A 21,455-nucleotide genomic window follows, 5' to 3' on the forward strand; every position below is an offset into this window, starting at 1 on the left:
AGAAAAGATGTAGAAGGTGAAGGCACAAGTGGTCCCTGTGGTAATAGGAACATTGGGGGCTGTGACCCCCAAACTGGGAGAGTGGCTCCAACAGATCCCAGGAACAACATCTAAGATCTCTGTCCAGAAGAGTGCAGTGCTAGGAACAGCTAAGATACTGTGCCGGACCCTCAAGCTCCCAGGCCTCTGTTAGAGGACCCGAGCTTGAAGGAAGGAATACAGTACACGACTGCCCCAAAGTGGGGGGCGAGTGGGGAATTTTATAATACATATATATATATATATATATATACAGTATATATATAGCATATATGGGTATAAGGGCCATCAGTTTATTAATTTACTTTATCAAAAGAGAAAAGGATGTCAAGCAACACAACATTTCACAAATAATAGTTAAATAAGCCCAAAAATTTATGTAGTTTAGAAGTGACTAAAACAGTATGTACAGTAATCTAAACCTACCATGGAGAAATAGTCTATGAATATAAATGTTGGCTACATACATATGCGTTTTCTTCCCCCAGAACATATTATATGTCTTATCATATGACATCTGTAAAATTTCCTGTAAAACCATTAACATTTTTTGGACTTGCAAACTCAATTGGGATTTATCTGTGTCCCCCCCCTCCCCATCATATCATGGAGCTGCACAATTGACCTGTGGTTAGCAATGAAAGAACTGAGCTAATACTCTACCATTGGTTGCATCGTCTCTGTTCAAAGCCACCAGTGAATCACTTAGGGCTGGAAGGCAAATGGGTTTATTATACAAAATTGTGGGATCCATATGAATCTGTTAACAAGTACTGTAATTATTGATGTTTTCAAGACAACGTTGAAATGGGACCTTTAAACTTCTAAATAAAAAACATAAACAGTGGTTTAGCAAATGGAAAACTGTTACATTGTGCATCCCACTTAAGAGAAACGCTGTCCTCAGCTTGGATACTGACAATAAATTATTGTGTTACAGTCATAGTTAATCAAAGATGCAAGAGCAGGCATTGCCAATCTTGTTTATATTTAATTAACATTTACTGGCTCTTACTGAAGTCAACAGAGTAAAAGGTTTTAAAAGTGGCAACTCAGAATATAGTATGCTTTCACTAACAGAACATTTAAGAAATTCTTTCCTGCTGTATAATAAAGTGCATACTAATAAAGTGTGTTCATTCTGATTAATGTGAGGCAGTGATACCTTTAAAAAATGCACTAAAGAAAATGTATAGAATGGACAATACTATTCCACAAAAACCGTGAGGTGTCACAATACATACAGCACATGCAAGAATTCACCGCAAGACATGCAAGTTTAATTATTATATTTATTTCACACACATGCTGCAACTAAATAAATAAAATAAATAAAAAAAACACAATCACAGTTCTTCTACTGCAATAACAGCATCCTGCTTTAAACATTTTTTTCTAGCAATGTTGTTATAATATGGTAATGTTTTGATCTTGCCTAGAGTTTCGTATCATGATAATTTAATCCATAAATATATTTCTAAACTTAAATGTGATCATAAAATACACAGTATCCACTATCCACAGTACACATAAACTATTAAAAAAATATATAATTCATGTACTACTGGCTATGTTACTTGTGTACTGTTATTTGAAGAGTTATTTTAGAACTAGCTCAGTCGACAGAATTATGGGAAATTCTGCAAGTTGGGGAAGTACTTTTTCTGTGTAATATTTGAAGAATAAAACTATATGTAAATCTGGATTTGACCTGAGAATAATACTTTAAATCTTCTGTAAGAGATGAAACAAACAACTAACAGTAAACTCTAAATAAAATGTGCCACAAGTGAGCAACTGCTATTTGTAGAAGGAAACCTCCCACACAATGCAGGTCTAACCAAAACAAGATGAGACTGTACAGTGTCATGCAGTGAACTAGTATACACAAAGATAAATTCAAGCCAACTCCATAAGACATAGAGCAAAGGCATGCATGTACACCAGATCTCAACAGACTGACCAAATGTACTGACAGCAAAAAATAAAAACATATATTCACCAGAGGTAAGGTAGAAAATAAAAATATGAAAATATCAACAGACACATGCAGACTTTACCTAGATACACTTCAGTTAAATGTTATCCACATTAGTACTAAATGCATGCAAGAAGAAGCATAACAGAAACTCTCAAGGAAGAAACATGGTGTTGGAAAAGAGTGACAGTGTGACAAGTCTGTGTTTTACCTTCACTATCTGACATGGTGCCCTGAAGGTCATCCAGCAGCGCATAACTCCTGTTCCTGGATGCCTCTTCCCTGATATGTTGCTGCTGCTGGGAGTCCTGCAAGGACAGGCAAGAACCAAACTGGTCCCTTGAATCAGCTGAGATGGGCGGCAGAGGTCCCGCTGATGCACGGGCCATTCCCATAGGTTGCCCAACAGGGCTCAATGGACTCTCTTCCTCTGAGTTCTGAGCCACTATTGGTATCCGTCCACGCCCACTTTGCACAATAGGAAGGCTGGTGGGTTTAGTGCGACCAGAGGGAGTTTGATAGGTTGGTCCATCTCCAGATGCTTCTCCATCTCCTTTAAGCCTCAGTGAAGAGCTTGAAAGGTCTCTTTTGATTGACAAGTCTAGGCCATAGCAAGATGTGGGCCTGGATGGAGGTCTTGAGCGGCTACCACTAGGATAGGCAGAGTCCAGACCTAAGCTGTGGCCCAAATTTAGTGACCCAGCCAAGTTGGCACCCAAGGTGGACCCAAGGTACTTTTGCTGCTCTGCAATATTCTTACGAAGGCCAAAGGTAATCTCATCTTGCATGAGCCGGCTGGATCTTGAGGATGCACTGGTTGACCCCAGATAGCTGGTATAGTCTGTCTCCAAACATCTGCTGTCTGTAATAGAAGAATACTTGGAGGAGATTTTAGGATCTAACAGTGGAGTCTTATGTTTTTGGTACAACATAGGTGCTGGGAGTTGTTTAGCTGCCTGCTTCTCTAGAGTAAGTCGACTGATGCTGTACTTGTCTGACTTTGGATAGTGTCTTTGGGAGTAACTAGAGATGCCAGTGCTTGGGGTGTAGTAGTGCTGAGAGAGACCTGCCAGTTGTTCTAGACTTTCTGTCCCACCTGTGCTTCTCCTAAACTCTTGTTTGAGCTGCTGCTTCAGGAGTTTCAGTTCATAGGGTTCCTCCATTGTATCCTCTTCATCAGCTGTCTTTTCAAAAGTATGGAGTCTGGAGGTGGATCCCAGATAGTCAGTAGATCCCAGATCTGCAGCACTCCTTCGCAGCAGCTTCTCTGCTTTAGCCAGCTCCCTCTCAGCCAGACTATAAGATGCAGACAGAGCTGTGGAACCCTTAGCTAGTTCTGCAGCATCTTCCAGCAGCATGTAACTCCGAGGTGTATGGTGATCTACATCTGTGTAATAGGAATCAGAGACCGCTGACATGGGGCTACCTGCTATACTTCCCACCTCCAGCGCTCTGAGGTCAAGATGGTTGCCATATTTGTCATATTTGACTCCCAGATAGGCAGACGATGTAGAATCAGGCTGGTGGTTAATGACATCATATTTAGTTGCATCCAGCTCTGAGAGGAGGGCTGCTTGTCTGGCAGCTTTCTGCTGCAACAAGAGCATCTGGTGATAACTCTGCTGCTGGGAGGTTGTGAGGGAGGGGACAGAGGAGAAGATCGAATGAGACTGGTAAGACTGGGGATTCTGGTAGAGAGCCTGCTGGTACTGGCTTTGAGGGTATTGGTACTGGGAGTATTTTCCATATTCATTCTTGGTTTGAGGTGGAACAAAATCATCCATTTCTGACTGAGGAGCTGTCCTGGGACGTTCAAGGCCATGGCTTTCAATCTCCTCATCCTCACCACTTCCACGTCCACCTCTAGTCTCACGTATATTACTAACCTCGCTGTCTGACATGTAGTCTCTGTCCTCAGCAACACTCTGTAAATAGGCCCTTTCCCTCTTCTCTCTCTCCTTTAGTAGCGCATCTTTTCTACGATTAATGCCCATCTCCAAGTACCTAAGCTTGGCATCAATCTCTTTCTCTTCCTCATCCAGCTCTGCTTGCCTTTTGCGGAGCTTCGAAGACTCCCGCTCCACAAGATCAAGCTCACGATCAATGTCTTGCAGGATCTTGGCGCGTGCCATGTTGGAATTCCGGCACATTCTTCGGCGGGCAGAACCAGTGCTGTATGCTGCCTGGCCACTGGTTGTTGACTCATCTTCTGATGGTGGATTGGGGAGAGTCCTTTTAACCTTCTTCTGAGTGTTGGTCGGTGTGCCCCCTGACCCTTTCCCCTGTTGGGGAAAAAAAAGATTAGAACTGTGGGATTTCAAACTGTTTTCTTAGTCCCCAAAATAAATGAGTTGATTGTTTATGTAGTCCTCAAATTACAAAAAGCAGTCTCTGAACTCTGAATATTGCTCATATAAATTCAACTTAACCTCAATCTTACTCTTGCCATGGGAAAGGATTGCTAACAACTGAGCATGTCACTTGTGCAACATGAAAAAGGATGATTCTGTTGATGAAAATAATACTTTAAATCTTCTTTAAGAGTTGAAACAAACAGCTAATAGTAAACTCTAAATAAAATGTGCCACAAGTGAGCAACTGCTATTTGTAGAGGGAAACCTCCCACACAATGTAGGTCTAACCAAAATGAGACTGTACAGTGTCATGCAGTGAACTAGTATACACAAAGATAAATTCAAGCCAACTCCATAAGACATAGAGCAAAGGCATGCATGTACACCAGATCTCAACAGACTGACCAAATGTACTGACAGCAAAAAATAAAAACCCATATTTACCAGAGGTAAGGTTAAACATAAAAATATGAAAATATCAACAGACACATGCAGACTTTACATAGATACACAATAGTTAAATGTTATCCACATTAGTACTAAATGCATGCAAGAAGAACCATAACAGAAACTCTTAAGGAAGAAACATGGAGTTGATGTAGAACGATGATTCCCTTATGGATAGTTTTACAAGGAGCAGTAATCCTTGGACTGAATTATTTCACAGGAATAATATTGTGAGGTGTGTGCTATAAAATAAAACCATTCATAAGTGCGTAAAATAAAACTCACCCTAACAATATCTAAAAAACAAATGTTTCTGGAACTGTTCCTAAAGATCTTTGTCAGGCCAGGTCCTGGTATATTTTAAAGGATTTCTATCTGTTAAAATAAAGCCAATCAAACTCCAGTCCTTTCTTCACTTCACTTCAATTTTATTGTTTTGTCCTCCTCAGCCATATAGATTTGCTGGGCTGCTCTCCTTAATGACAACTGATCAAGCTATTGTTAATGATAATTCTGTGTAACAGCAGGCCAAAATTAAACTAAACACATAACAGTTTCAGGAGTCACATTCTCCCAGTTTAATTTCCATTCATATCAAATCCAAAATTTAAAGCTTATGACATTAATTGTTTTTATTATGGTCTTTAGTATTTGGAATAAGTAGGTTGTGAGAATTGCAGTGTGTCATTTTGAGTAGGCTACAAAAGTTATTTCAATGTATCAGATACACATTTAAAGGTGTACTCATATATATCTGAAAGTAGATCTATATTACTCTAAAGGACAAGCTGAATAAAAATACTGTAAAACCAAAAGCCATAGTTACCCTAAAGCTAAGAAAAACTGAAGTAATATCATGGTAATGAAATACCTTTCCAGAAACACGTAAATTTGTTTTGCACATTATTAATCAAATGAACTATTAAAACACAAATAACAGCCACATCTTCTTAAAATTAAACTAAACGGGTCACAGGTTCATTAAACTAAACATACTTTTAGCCAGTCCCTATACTATATTCTGTCTTTTATTTATGTAAATTAAAGTGATACTTATAGTACTCACAGTATAGCTATCACCATACTGGGTGCCAGATGTTGCCCTCTCTTCTCCTGTTGGGCTCAAGGACTTGGGGTCAGACATGGATCTCTGAATGGCTTTTGGTCCCCTAGGACTTGCTGGAGAGCCTTTTAATGGATCTGTACTTCCTCTTAGCTTTTGTGGGCTTGTATCACCAAGTGATTTGTCATAGGACACAAACTCAAGGGATTTGCTAGGGGATATACAGGGGGATATTGGTGAATAGAGCACTTTAGGAGATTTAGGAGGGGCTTGAATTGTAGAGGAATCAACTTTGAGGTTAGAAGACTGGCCTATTTCTAAGGGGGTGGGTCGTTTCTTTGGTGAGGTCCTTTCAGAGTCAGACAGCTCCATCCTGGTGTCCATTCTAATGTTCCCCTCTGTATCCGTTTGTATAGAAATCTCAGTGTGGGCTTGAAGAGACACCTCTGACTGCCCACCTCTCTCACCCCTGGCACGGGATGGCCGGCTTTGTCGGGTTCTGGTCTGAGATTCCCATTCCTCTTGATCCTCATCATCAGTCTGAACACAACTGTCAACACTCTTTTTAGCACTTTTCTTTTTTCTCCCTGCTGTGTAAGCTTTGCTGACTGCCTCATCCTCTTCATCTGTCTGACACCCACTATCTGTAATCTTTCGGGCCAGCACTGTGCCATCAGGTCCTAAGATGAGTGCCTCCTGCAAGCCATTCCCTGGTATGTCCCCACCTGGGTACATCTGACGAAGCTTTTGTTCTTCCAATTGCAAGCGTAATTGCTCTTGGAGCCTCTGAATCTGCTCAAGTTGTTGTTGCTGCTGGGCATAGGTTTCTTTCTGCATCATTAGGTGAGCCTGTCTTTCCTCTTCTTGCTGTGCCAGGATCTGTTGCTTCATGGCTTGCAGCTCCTCAAGTTCTTTCTGTACTAGGAGCTGCTCTTGCTCGCGGAACCGCTGAATCTCCTGGCGCTCCCGCTCTAACTCCTCAGCCAGGCACTGTTGCTTGAGTTTCTCCATTTCTAGCCTCTCACGCTCTGCCTGATATTGGCCATCTCCTGGAACCATTGGTGAAGACAGAGCCTCCAATGAAGCAGCTATGGCCTCCAGAGATGCATTTGTGTAGGTGTCAAGGGTTAAAGAGGTTGTTGCTGTGGTGTCAGCATTGGCAGCAGTAATAACCCCCCTAGAGATCTCCAGATTGAGCGGGACATCTTCTTGTTCTTCTGTTGCAGTAGTGGAGATGGTGGACAGGAAACTATGAGACCGTGTAAGTGGCAGGTTTTGGAGATTGGACAGGGAAGGCATGGTGTCACTGGTGTGCATCCCTGACGGGGTGTTGTATGACGTACTAAAGATGGACCCAGGTTGGGTGGTAATGGCATATGTAGATGGGATTGGTGCTGCAACAGAGGAATAGACCACCCCATTTGATGACCTCAGGACGTTACTTGTGCCAAAGAGTGTACCAACACCACTTGTGACTCTGGCTTGGGAATAGGGTGGAATTGTCATTCCTGTGTATGTCCCTTTCTTGGAGTAGTCAACAGCTTCACCTGTCAAAGGTCAAAAATATCAGCTGAGTCCAAATAATGCATACTTATTCAGTGTTGAAGCAAGCCATGCCTTATCCAAATTATGAAAAAAGGTGTAAAAGGGGAAAAAAATCATCCAATATTGAGGTGCAACAAGTATAAACAAGATGGACTGTACAATAACAGCATGCAGGCACATATAAAAATATTATGGTGATAGAACAACAAAAACAAAAAAACTGAAATGTCCATGCAAAACAAAACAAAAAATACCACATTAGCCATGTATGAGTGGAGGCAGTTCAAAGTAGCATTTAAGTGACAGGTCTGCAATGTCACTGCACTGACCTGCATCAGATATCTTTGCTGAGGTAAGATCTACTGCACCCTCTGTGGTGCCACTGAAATTATAGCTGTTCTTACTCTTGTAAAAGAACAGGCCAGCTTCTGCTAGGTTAGTGTCTGACATTGATGGTTTAATTCCACCAAACCCTCTCATGCCATAAGATGATCGATCATACTGGTAATGGTCATCACGATATCCAAAACGGTCTTCAGGCAGGGGTGTAGTAGGCTGCTGAGTAGTGCAGCTTCTTGCAAATGGGAGCTTGTACACAACATCGCAACATACAGCTCTTTTTCCTGCCGTCAGATCTACTGGTTTGCCGTCATCATCTGTGATTACAGCTGTGACTACAGAAGTGGTATCCACTGATACCACACTGTTGAATGGTTTTGTTGTACTAAGGTTGACAGCTCCTGCCACTGTGGCTGTATCCGTAGTTAATCCATTGGCAGCACAACTTGCAACAGAAGCTGGTGGAAGAGTGACAGGGATGGTCTGGAATGTTCCTCCACCTGTGCTTGAGAGGTTAATAGGGATTTCTGTACCAGCATGAGTAGAAGGCTGAGAATCAATTGGTCGATATATAATTTGAGAAACAGGCTCAAATGCTTTGTTTTTTGTTAGCTGAAGGGGCACTGATGATGTCTGAGAGGTGTCTACACTGTCACATTGCTGAATTGTAGCAGCACAGGTAACAATGGTGATGCTATCAGTCACAATAGAAACAGTAGATGATTCAGCACTGAGGTTGACTACAGATGGCTGAACTGCACTGCTCTGACAAATGGCATCAGCTGCATACGACTGACGTCTTGTCTCTGGGCCACCAGACAGATCCACACCATTCTTGTCTGATTCTTGGTCCACCTTCATAGTTCTAAGATCTACCACCTCAGAAGGCTGCAAGGCCTGCCCAATCTGTGCTGGCAACTGGGGTTTAGGTTTTTCCATCAACAATGGGACACCATTTGCCCTTGGAGCTGGCACTGGTGGTGGTGCCCTTTCATGAACAACAGAGACAGTGGTCCTTTGGACTTCTGTGGTGACCACTTGAGAGATGAGGTTAGGCATAGCCACAGATGGCTGTGCTGAGGCAGATATAGCCTCAATAATGTGACAAGAACTAGATACATGTTTTTCTGGGCCACATATGTCTTGACTTTCAATGGATTCTGTGACTTGTGTATATGCCAGAGGCACCCTGGTTGTTTGAGGAGAGGTTGCTAATGGATACTGTTGTGGATATGATTGAGGGTGAGGCTGTGTTTGATGATAACTTTGGGGCCAAGCTTGGTGTGAGGGAGATGCTGGGCCAGGGCTTGAGGGAGCTTGAGTTGAGACACTGTCTACTGGAGAGCTAGGCTGAGATGGCAGTGTGATGACTACATATGTGTCATGAAGATTGCTGGCATATCTTGGAGAAGAAGGGGACTTAGGTGAAGGTTGAAAAGGCTTGCTCTCAGAAGAGGGGCTCAGATTGAGGGGTATGTCAGTATGATCAGTGGGAAGTATAATGGGTCTTGTTGGATGTGTGGTATGGGCAGGTGAAGAAGGCTGTGAACCAGGCTTCGGCGCAATTGGTGGTTTGACACCATGTCCTGGTCTGTGGCTATCTCCAATCCCAGCAGGCATGGATGGCTTTGGGGGAACAGGAGGGGGTACATGAGTTTTGTACATTGGTGTAACAATTTGCCTTGTAGGTGGCCCTTGCACTGTAGTCATAGCCACCACTTCTGGTCTGATTAGAGTTGCTGAAGCCTGAGGTGGAAGTGGAACTGGAGGTTTCCTGGGAAAAACAGTAGGTTTTGAGGTGGAAGGAGGCAAAGGTGGTGCAACAGGTACTTCTGCTTTTTCCTGAGAATTAGCCCTACGCAGGACATTTGGCTTAGGGGGTACAGGTGGGGCAGTTGACACCACACTGGAAATACTGGGTGTGTACTGTGGTACTGTGGGCAAGGGTGATACACTGCCAATCACAGGGGTTGATGTTCTTGGAATTGCATTAGATAAGTTTACAACATCAGCCTGGGATGCAGCCATTGTGGTGTGAGGTTGCTGATCTGATGTGGATGATGGAAAAGACCCAGAAAACACTGTCACGGGTTCAGTTTCTATAGCTGATGTTGCTTCTGATACTACAGTTATCTCCTCTTCCTTTTTAATTATAATCTCATCATCAGAAGATAACTCTCCCGAAGAGCACTGAGTAACCTTTAGGTCTGGGATGGGGTGGAGCGCCCTTCTAGATGCAGTAGCTGCTACTTCTGGATCCTGTTGAGTTGGATTTCTTCCAGGAGACAGAACTTTTTTCATTAGCTCTTCATAGGCAGCTTCAGCATCCAACAATGGCTTTCCATCCTTGCCTAATATTACTGTAGTGCTTTTAATGCAGCTATTGTCAGCTGGTTGCAAAATAATTTCTGGATTAGTACTTTCATTTTTTGACTGCATATTTAGAAATTCCTGTTCCAGGTGCATGAATTCCTTCCTTTTCTTTAGCACATCTTCATAGACCTCATCTGGTGATCTCAGCTTTTTGGGCTGAACAGGAACAACAATCTTCTCTGGTTCCTCCAGATCAGTTGCTGAATTGTCAATAAGAGATGCATAGGCATAGTCTTCAATGAGCATGCCTCCATAGAGGGACTCTTTTTCTGGCTGAATCTCGCCTTTGTCAACTGTTGGAGACTTAGCCCTCAGCATTATTTCTTCATAGGCCTCATCAGCACTTTTAAGAGATTTTTTCTGTAGTTTATCAATATTTTGATCATCTGTTGGCGAGTGAAGAGATACTGATGTAGGCAGTTGATATGTTTTCTGGACTGCTGAAATCTTTGAAGCATGAACTTCAGACCCTTCAGGATCTGATTCAATACTGGGGGAAAAATCAGAGCAAGATGATCGCCTAATCTCTTCCATTTCAGCTTCTTGTCTCAGTTCCTCTGTTGGTGAAGCATCTTCAATTGGGGAAAGGTTACTTGGTGGTGTCTTTGGATGCTCTCGCCTTCTTTGGGCTCGAATCTCATCTTTGTCTTTCTTAGATTTTTTCCCTGAGCCCTTCTGTTTTTCTTGCTCTCTGAGCAGCTCCTCTTCTTCCCGTAACTCATCTTCCTCAGACGAGTCTTCAATAGTTGGGAGCATTTGGCCAGATTGTCTGTGTTTGGCTTTCCTGTGTTGTTTACCCTCACCAGAATGGATATGGCTGGGACTACTACTGTCACTGTCTTCATCCAGTGATGAGAGGGATGTTGGAGATGTCCCAGGGGTGAAGCTGGATGCATGCAAACTGGATGACCCCTCACCTCTAGACCGATCATCTGGAGAGTCTGTAAGGCTTTCCATTTCAGGCTCTCCATGATCATTAAGTATACACATAGGGCTGCTGGTGGCATTCAACTCCATAATTTGGAATTTGCAAACTGCAGTACCACTCTGATGCTCCTCTTCTTTTGGTTCTGGTCCCTCCTGTTTGTCTACATCAGCTTTATCCAATGAGCTGTAGAACTGCTTATTTTTCTCATCATCTGGACTTATAGTGCTCTTCTTGGTAAGTCGCCTGTTTTTTCCTGATATGCTCTTCTCCACAGCCTCTGTTTTCTTCTTTTCTGTTTGTTTTTTCCCATGCTCTCTGATTTTGCGCTGGATTAGGTTCTCTTCATCAGAAGGGGATGCATCCTCATTCTCACTCATTTCAATTATCTGTTTTCGGATAAATTCCTCATCATCCCCTGAAATTGGGCTTTCCTTTCCAAAGCTTTCACTGCTATCATCAAGGGAATCTGCCTTGACATCCATGGACACAAGGAGTTTTTTCTTTAGCGTACCTTTGGTGTTTTTCTCAGAAAGTTCTCTGTCATCCTCTGAGCTTGGTGAGTCAGATGTGAGAGGAAGTACCTCTAGTTTACGTCTAGTCTTTTGGCCATCTGTTAGTTTCTCCTCCTCTTCCTTTGGCTGTGAGTCTGCCTGGGCCACAAGAATAGGAAGAACTGTGCTTTCCAGCCTTGCTAGGTCAGGTGGGCTGGTAGGACTGCCCTCTTTTGCTGCCATTTCTTTCTCTCCAGGCTGTTTCAAGGTCTCCACTATTTTCACCTGTTGGATTGAAATAAGACACAATATTAAGCACAAGTAGTGGTAGATTTTATGTTTATATTTGTGCATGATTTGTTTTACATTTGCTACGTTCACCAAAATAGAAAAAATAGAGTCTCAGAAAATATAATTTTGTTTCCATTTTATTATTCCTCAAAAACTGTGATGGACCTACACGTGGCGTACATGTAACAACACATGTTTTTTTGTTTTTTTTTGTATTGTAAAATAGGAGGGAACCATTAATACTGTAGTGTTGGGGGCAGAGAGACACTTGGTGGGGACCCCCGGAATGCCTTAGAGGGGAAGCACCTGGCAGGACCCCCCATAATGCCCCTGTAGGTGGGACGTATTTAGTTTGGGTTGGGCAGGGATTATTCTGTATTCATTGTGTTCTGTGTGGTTGCAAAAATGAGAAGGGAGAAATAAAATGGATAAAGGCAACTTCTGTTTCCGGCTCCTTCCTCACTCTAGCCTACATTACATGGTCACCTCAGTCACTACATCTTCATCACTGGGCTGAGAATTAGCCTCCTTTTTCTCCTCCATATTCTCCTCTGGGCCTTTGTACTGCTCATCAACTACAAAGCCTGGAATTTCAGGTTTTGCTATAGGGACTGAAGCTGAAGCTAACACTAATGCTGGAATTTCAAAAGCTTTCTCTGACACTTCTGATAAATTTGTCTTTAATACTGTGTTCTCTCCTACATGTGCGGTACCATCTTTGTCATAGACTGTGCTCATCTCTGATACTGAAATTATTTCCTGGATTTTGCCAGCAACAAGTTGCGACTCAACCTCTTTTTTGTCAAATGGTTTTTCCTTTTCTTTGATTGACAGCTCAGCAACTTTCTCAGGCTGTTTCACATCACTGCCTGTCAGAGCTGACATCTCCCTTTCTAACTTGTGTTGGTTTTCAGCAATAGTGTTTGTGTTTTGTAGACCAGCTTGTGTCGCCTCCTGAATGAATTTCTCCTCATCCTCTTCTATGAACGCTGGCTTCTCTACTACTTCTCTACTACTGGCTTCTGGTTCTGCTTTTATTTCTGTTAAACTGTCAGCCTCAGGTTTTGTTGTGGTGTTTGTTTGCACCACATTAAAAGCTGTGTCTACTGTATCTGATGGAGTTTGACCTGCTGGAGCATCTGACTGGGGTTTCTCAGTTTGCATACCAACTACCTTTATTACTTTCTCCTTTTTCGCATTTGTACCTATAAGATTTGGCATTGGATCAGGCTGAAAAGAAATTTCCTGTGTTACTGCTTCTGGGATTGAGGCAGCATTTGGCTCAGCTGAATTTGTTGTCACATCTGGAAGCTTTTTGGGAGTGACCTCCACTTTCTCACTATCTCACTTGGAGATTATTCTCACTAGGGGACCTGCAGCCTCACTCTGAGTAATCTTGGGATTTGGCTCTATTTCTACCTTAGAAAGCAGTGTTGTCTTGTCTAAACCTGTATTAGTCCAAGGATTTTGCATCTTACTTTCCATGGGGAGAGTCAGGTCCTCTTTCACTTTGTCAGAGCTACTCTGTTGTAGTTGAACTGCTGAGATTTTACTGTCAGTTGTACTTTGTTGATCGGCACCAGATGGGTTTGTCTCAGGGTGAAGACAGTCCTCTGCTGTATTACCAGAACTGTTCTGCTTCTCCTCAACTGCTGTGATTGCAGAGATACTTTCAGCTATATTCTCCAAAATTGGAATTTCATGTTCAGAATGACTTACAGGCTCAGACACTGGTTCAACTGCTAGTGGTTGCTTTTGTTCTTTTGACTGTGGCGTTTCCTGGGGGATGCTAACAGGTGGAGGGGAACTAATAAAAAGAGAGGCATGATGATCAGGTGAAATTAGTGTACTATCAGGTGTAGGAAAGGTTGCAGGCACTACCTTGGCCTCAGGAGCTGGTGGGGTTAGGTCTGCTGCTTCTTCTACAGGTTTGCCATCTACAGCAGCAGGAGAAGGGGTAGAGGAAGGGTCAGAAGCCGGTGGTTTCTTCTTTGGAGAAGCTGCGGCTGGAGGTGGCATGTCTCCCAGTTGGCCTGACATGGCTCTTTGGGTCTGGCAGTTGAGGCAAAGCCATTCTTTCTGCAAGACAAAAATAAGAACAAATTGTTAGTACTTAATATGCAATCTTAAAAACTGTTTGCTCCCATATGATTTCTACCACCGGATTAGAGAAGAAGTAATTGGCATAGTTTGCTAGTTTGAATTGTGTCAAATTCTTGACACCCCTCCTGCTATATCCCACAAGTAATTATAACTGGAAATGTATTATCTTAATTCTAACAGTTATGTGAAACAAAATGATTTTATGTAAGTAAAACATCATTGTAACAAGTACCAGTGTAGCTTTTTTATATAAAGAGAAGCTTTTACATTTATAGGACTTACTGTAAGCGACAGGCCCATGCATACTGCATAGCAGTGGGCCAGGGGTTTACCGGGGCATGTCGGAGAAATTGTTTGAATGTGTATGTGTGTTTTTATTATTATCTAACTTGATGTGCATATGTGCATGTATGATTTAAACATGAAAGCAGAATGTGCATTATAAACTTGTTTTTAATCCTACCCTGTAAATTCAACTACTTCCAAACATTCAAAGCTAAAAAAAAATAGGACTTGCATGACAACTGTTCAAATCAGAGAACTGTAACCCTTTTCCCCAAGACTCTGAGTTTTCTGAATGTGCAATTTAGTTCTAATAACATCTCTACTAAAATACTGAAGCCCAGCACGGGCCAGTTTAAAAAATGTTTGCAGAGCTGTTTTTTTTCTTCTTTAAGTGTAACAATCTGAGCTTAAAATCCTCCTTAACAAATCACTGTTCCTGCTCACAAGGGAATAAAGCATAAAGGGAATAAAGGGAAAAAAGCAAACACTTAGCAGGCACAGCTGTTTAAACCCTTAAGGATATGCTATTATATTGTTGTATATTCCCAGGTACTCACTTAAAACACTGGACTATTTATAGGAATGCACCTAGGCTGAAGGCACAGCTGGAGGCTATAATTCAAGAGCTGCACCTATTATTGGAGTTTATTATCCAGTAAATAAAATTGATGATAAACAATCAACATTCTGGGATTTTAAATTAAAAATATTGCAGCTACAAACAGCGCAGACACACACCCACTAATCCAATGTGGAGATACCAGAATAGAACATGTATTATGGGAACACCCATCGACTTCACACTCCACTCGCACATACATGCAGTGAGTCTACCGTCCACTCTAATGTAAACATTTTACATTTTTTGAAGTGTTTTTACATTTCCTGCTGTAAAGCCACTTCACCTGGCTTTACAGCAGGATTTATGCTAAATCTGGGCTTCAGAAGAGATCACAGCATGAATGGTAAGCCATGCAGCAGAGAAGCCAACTCTTTCCAAGCACAGACACAGAGAAAGAAACAGATAGACAAGAGGAGGAGGATGGCAGAAGACAGGAAATGTTGCACCACCAAAATCAGGGTAAATAATGCACGAGTAACCCTATTTCAGTCTAAGCTTACAACTTAGAGAGAATGACACACTTGCATACACATCTCAGAGTTTGCATGCTCTCCCCTTGGGTTTTCTCCAGGTACTCCAGCTTCCTTATGCAAGTTAGCTTGACTAGTGATTCTAAATTGTCCGTAGATGTGAATGTGATTGTGAATCTTTGTCTGTGTCTGTGTGTCAACCTTGATAGACTGTCTGGCGACCTGTCCAGGGTGTACAGTTGGACCCAGACCCAGACCCCCCCGTGACTCTCTACAGGATAAATGGTATAGATAATGGATGGAAATATTTTAGAGTGTATCTGAAATCATGACTCTCAAGATGAAAGATGTAGTTACAAGAGAAACCTTTTAATATCTGGAATGGGCAAAGGAAACAGACATATGGACAAAGGCCAAAAAAAAAAAAAACATACATACATAGATGCCAGTGCTTCTCCCATCTCTAAGGTTTGCTGACATTAGTGAGTTAAGAAATCCAGTAAATTCTCAGACATGATAATGAATACAGTACAGACAGTACATTTCTGTGTGTATGTGCGTGTACCAGAATGCGCTATCAACATGACGCCTTCCGCCCATCCCTACTGGGAGGACTTGAGATGGGAGCTTCTGTAGCTTGACATTCTATCAGTTACAGCAGAAATGGCACTGAGAGCCAGAGAGATGGTCACCAATAAGAAATGCTGAACACAAACTCAGTCAGCCTCTGCCAATTCAGAGCCAGCAATATTATCAACACATTACAACAGGCACGTTTCACTTTGAGTTTTCACCATCCGCTCAAAAACACTTTGTCAGTGTGTTTGAACTATAGTAAATATCCCCGGTTGGACTCATTTTAAATAACCTCCAGAGCCATTCACTGAATTCGCTATGGCTCAGTGGCTATCTCTAATGCAATGCCTTGCAGTAATCACCTTGAGATGCCATCAAGTCACTGAGTGTTAAAGCTGCACAAGGCAAATTTGGCAGCTCTGACCTCGGCACCCAGAAACCAATTCATTTCAGATGTCTGTACATAGTGATTGTGAGAAGACAGAGGAATGGGAAAAGCAAACATTCACTCAGCATGTTTCTCTGTCCCTACTGTTAAGAGGCTTTTGCTTTAATTTGTCAAGACAAAATTCAAAACATTTTGCAGCTGTCAGAATTTAAATTGTCAGGATCTGCAGCTTTTTCTCTGTGCAGTTTCATTATAAATTGTAAAATCTTCCTGGCAACTTGTTAGATCAAACAAGTTACTTGGACAGTCTAGTATTATAGCTGCAGAGACATTTTACTCAAAACCACAAATGTCAATGACAGGAAAAGGCGAGGGACCACCAAAGTCTGCAGACGGCAGTTATGTGTGACAGCGTGTCTCTCTCTGTCTGCTATGATGGCTTCAGCACACAGCAGCACGGTTGAATTATAAATGTAGGGGAGTGACTCACTCACATCACCATCTCAGTGTTGCCAACTATTTTTGACAGAAAGTAGCTAAAGCCTGCTAAAAATGCTAAATGTCACAAAATGACATCACTAATTTGCATAGTAGTTACATCGTTATGTAACTACTGAATTTACATATATCCAAAACTGTTTACTTTATCATTAGGTATTGTTATTTTTTTTCTAACAGTTATTATCAAATCACATCTAAATCCACCACTAATTTCAAAAGTTTTTTTTTATGTAGACAATGTGAATAGAGAGGATGTAAAAAGTAGGGAGGACAGAAAATTGGTGTTCCCAGATTTCTTCCTGGCAGATGCCAACTACTACAGGAGTGCACTGATATCAAATATTTGGGATGTATCGCAAATGACTGATGAGAGGGACATTTTTAAGCATGTCAAGGGATGTATGCATGGGTGAATACTTTGTCGTGAAGATGTGGCATGTGCTCACCATCTGTTACGATTTCTCTGTTCAGAGCCTTCTTCACCCCTTTGTATGCTCCTCACCTGTGGCAATGCTACAGGACGGGTAGCATACAGAGGTTTATGGTGGCTTATAATGATGGTTTGAGGATGCTCTTGAGGATTCCAGTAAAATGCTTGTGGATGTACCTAATTATTTGGCTCTTTTGCATAATCTGATGTTTAGATTTGTGCCCAGACTTACTGGTTCATTGAATGGCATTATCTTGGCTTTGACTGCGGAGGATAACACTAGTGTGAGGTTAAATTCCACACAGTGGAGTCACTGATGAACAGGCCTGCATCTTATGTGATTTAAATGTAATGTGTTGGTCTCTTTTTTCTTTTTTATATGTGTATATACATATCTATATCTAGATAGATAGATAGATAGATAGACAGATAGTTAGATTGAGATATTCAGTATGTACAGTATGTTTATGGATACCAAAGTGCTGACACACATCGACACTCAGAGTTGAGTTTGTGATGCGTCGATGACATACATATGCTCAGATAAATAACCTGGAATGAAATGACAACTTGCTCTCTCTTTCTACATGGCACTCAAACAAATACAAGTTCAGACATACTGAGACAAGATGGGCTCTACCCATGTTCGGTTATTGTTTCCAACTGGGAGTTGGACTGTTGTGAAGATCGGTGCAGCTCTTTGATTATGACAAGGGTTTTACCCATCTAAATTTAGACACAGCCTGGCACAGAGAGTAAAGTAGAGGATCTAGAGGATAACGGGACAGATGGACAAAGACAGATGAAAGGATGGTGAAAGAGAAGAAGAGGAAATATGAGAATTTATGAAAAAGGTGATAACAGTGTGTTAGAAGCAAGAGAGGAGCACAAGGAGGAGAGAGAAACTAGGAAAACAAGGGAGAGGCAGGGTAGAGGAAAGGAGGGGAAAAAGTGAAGCAGTGAAATTGAAGGAGCTTAATGGTCATTGAAGGTGACTCAGCACCAGCTACTGCCAACAAGCTTATCATTATCACCCTGTAAATCTATAAGTCAATTGCTAGGAAGTCAGAACAAGCTGCAGATCCTGATGACCACCAAGAATGACCTTAAAATGTTGCACTTCAGAATCAGAAGTAGCAAAAAGTCTTGCCCCACTTCCAAATTAGTTTCTGCTCCACTAGCCTTTATTGTTCAGTGAATTTCTTTCATTATACTGCCTGGCTCTGTCCAAAGGTAACAGAATCCACCTACGAGCACCTGGAGTCTCTGCTGGATGACATGCAAATTCACAATAAATTACACAATCAAAATATAACATGTTAATTAGTGAGCATTATATGTGCTCTTAGCCAGGCTAGAGTTTCCTCCGTTTACAGTCTTTACGCTAAGTTAACCAGCATACAGCCAAATATGAAACTGGAATCAACCTTCTCATCTTATTCCTGGCAAGAAAGCACATTAGTCAGGTTATCTATTTAAACACAAGACTGGTGCATTCAGCCTATATGCTAATATACACTGCCCGGCCACTTTAATAGTCACACCTGTACAGCTGTATGTACTTCTCATTATTTTTGTCCTCCCCAGCAACATAGATAAGAGGGTCAGAATATTAGGAACACCTCTGAATATAATGTAGTCCAGTACAACACCACCTTTATCTATGACCTCAATAATAAACATATTATTGAATTTATACAACATTGAAACATTTTGAGCATACAATTGTACAGGTGTGACTATTTAAGTGGCCGGCCAGCGTACATGAGTATCTACTACTAAACTGGCAGGTAAATATTGAATACCTTGGTATTTTAACTGGAATTTGAAGCAGATTATGTTTATGGATGAGTGTTGCCAAGTGACCAACTTAATTATAATGCACTAGACTGCAAGTAGAACATCACAGCATCAGCTGCTCTGTATGCCAAAAACATCTCTGCCCTAATAAACATCCCACTGTTAAAGATGTTCCCACCTCAGGTTCAGGTGGTATATGCACCCTTCTGAATGGCACATGTGTTGATGTAATTCTTGTTTGACTCATGGAACTAAATGTTATGTGAGAGGTGGCGAGCTGGGCTTCTGATCAGGAGATTGTTGGTTTTAATCTCACCATAAGCAACAAAGCATGAGCTGCATGGGAATCTGAATAAATCAAATTCTGCTGTCAGAATCCTAAATAAAAACTTTTAACCTTCAGCTGCTTGATAACCAGCACTAGAAGACTGTGATTGTACTGGTCAGATTTTAGAAGGGGATGTGTGTCACTGCATATGAGTGCTTCACAAAACCAGCACAGGTCTTCTTAGGAAACATTATCTGTATAAATGATGTTTGAACAAAGGTTAATTATCTATTTCATTGCACAAATCTTTTACCTACTTCTAACCTAACAGATCATAAACAACAGCTTGAATGTTTCTACTCTCTCTTGACAAAAATGTCTGGTTATGTCACTCTTCCCTGTCAGGTGAGTGAATGAGTGCCAGAAGAGAGAGAGAAAAGGGTTGTGTTTGTGTGTATAAGTCTATGATTTAAAACTGGATCTGACACAGAGGAAGAGGTGTGAGATGGGGCCTATATACTTAGAGCCCAGGGAGAGAGAGAGAGACATTTGTTTCAAGGCATTTTCTGTATGCAGCTTTGTTTGTTTATCTATGACCCTCTTCATAATTTGCATGCAAACATCAGCTTCCTGTCTGAAAAAGAAGCAGAGTTTTGTCTAAGACTCTTAAAATTTTAAGATGATTTTCTTCTTTCTGTCAATGGCTATGGCGGCAGAACTCTTGGCTCAGTTTTCCAGGCCCTTATCCCTCTTACATATCAAATGTTATACAGTAGTGCCCATTTCATCCAAAGAGCAATACAGCAAAATGAATGTATGCATATTTAATCTTCCTGGCCACAAAGGGAATTAAACCTTTAATCCAACCAGCCCTCACTGTTTAAGGTTTCACTGATCAATGCTTTTTATAGTAACAATGGTTGTACGAGTCTTCCTGGCATAGCTAATTCACAGTGCTTAGTCACTGGGTATAGGAGGAAAATAGATAATACGTGCATACCAACAAAGGGCTACACATGAGCTGCATGGGAATCTGAATAAATCAAATTCTGCTGTCAGAATCCTAAATAAAAACTTTTAACCTTCAGCTGCTTGATAACCAGCACTAGAAGACTGTGATTGTACTGGTCAGATTTTAGAAGGGGATGTGTGTCACTGCATATGAGTGCTTCACAAAACCAGCACAGGTCTTCTTAGGAAACATTATCTGTATAAATGATGTTTGAACAAAGGTTAATTATCTATTTCATTGCACAAATCTTTTACCTACTTCTAACCTAACAGATCATAAACAACAGCTTGAATGTTTCTACTCTCTCTTGACAAAAATGTCTGGTTATGTCACTCTTCCCTGTCAGGTGAGTGAATGAGTGCCAGAAGAGAGAGAGAAAAGGGTTGTGTTTGTGTGTATAAGTCTATGATTTAAAACTGGATCTGACACAGAGGAAGAGGTGTGAGATGGGGCCTATATACTTAGAGCCCAGGGAGAGAGAGAGAGACATTTGTTTCAAGGCATTTTCTGTATGCAGCTTTGTTTGTTTATCTATGACCCTCTTCATAATTTGCATGCAAACATCAGCTTCCTGTCTGAAAAAGAAGCAGAGTTTTGTCTAAGACTCTTAAAATTTTAAGATGATTTTCTTCTTTCTGTCAATGGCTATGGCGGCAGAACTCTTGGCTCAGTTTTCCAGGCCCTTATCCCTCTTACATATCAAATGTTATACAGTAGTGCCCATTTCATCCAAAGAGCAATACAGCAAAATGAATGTATGCATATTTAATCTTCCTGGCCACAAAGGGAATTAAACCTTTAATCCAACCAGCCCTCACTGTTTAAGGTTTCACTGATCAATGCTTTTTATAGTAACAATGAATCACCTGACTACATGTAATGTGAGGCTGTTGCCGTGATTAAACCACAGAGAATCATCACAAAAGTCTGCAGCTCCATGCAACGTTTTAGCCTCTTTTAGCTCAATGCTATGGTTCTAAGTCATGTTAGCCTTCTTTTAACCCTATTTATGTACATCAACAGTAGGTGAGTGTAGCCTCATCATCTGTTGATAAATGTTTGTTTTCCTTTTTTACCTTTACCAACCTTATCAGTGCACGTGGACTAGAGGAAAGTACCAGATAAGGGGAGAGACAAGAGAAGAAAGGAAAA

The 21,455-nt window shown here is 41.4% G+C and overlaps 1 protein-coding gene across 1 annotated transcript in view; it reads right to left on the bottom strand.

Annotated features, from left to right (window-relative positions):
• Positions 1-21,455, bottom strand: part of pcloa (piccolo presynaptic cytomatrix protein a) — a 66,073-nt gene that overhangs the window by 24,230 nt on the left and 20,388 nt on the right. The window contains exons 4-7 of the mRNA XM_020599434.1: positions 13,730-13,927; positions 7,756-11,842; positions 5,885-7,428; positions 2,229-4,299 (exon numbers count right to left, since the gene is read on the bottom strand). Coding sequence (XP_020455090.1) covers positions 2,229-4,299; positions 5,885-7,428; positions 7,756-11,842; positions 13,730-13,927 — 7,900 coding nt within the window. The remainder of the gene's footprint in view (positions 1-2,228; positions 4,300-5,884; positions 7,429-7,755; positions 11,843-13,729; positions 13,928-21,455) is intronic.

This window comes from Monopterus albus, unplaced genomic scaffold, assembly GCF_001952655.1.
Source record: "Monopterus albus unplaced genomic scaffold, M_albus_1.0 scaffold41.1, whole genome shotgun sequence".
NCBI classification, from domain to species: domain Eukaryota; kingdom Metazoa; phylum Chordata; class Actinopteri; order Synbranchiformes; family Synbranchidae; genus Monopterus; species Monopterus albus.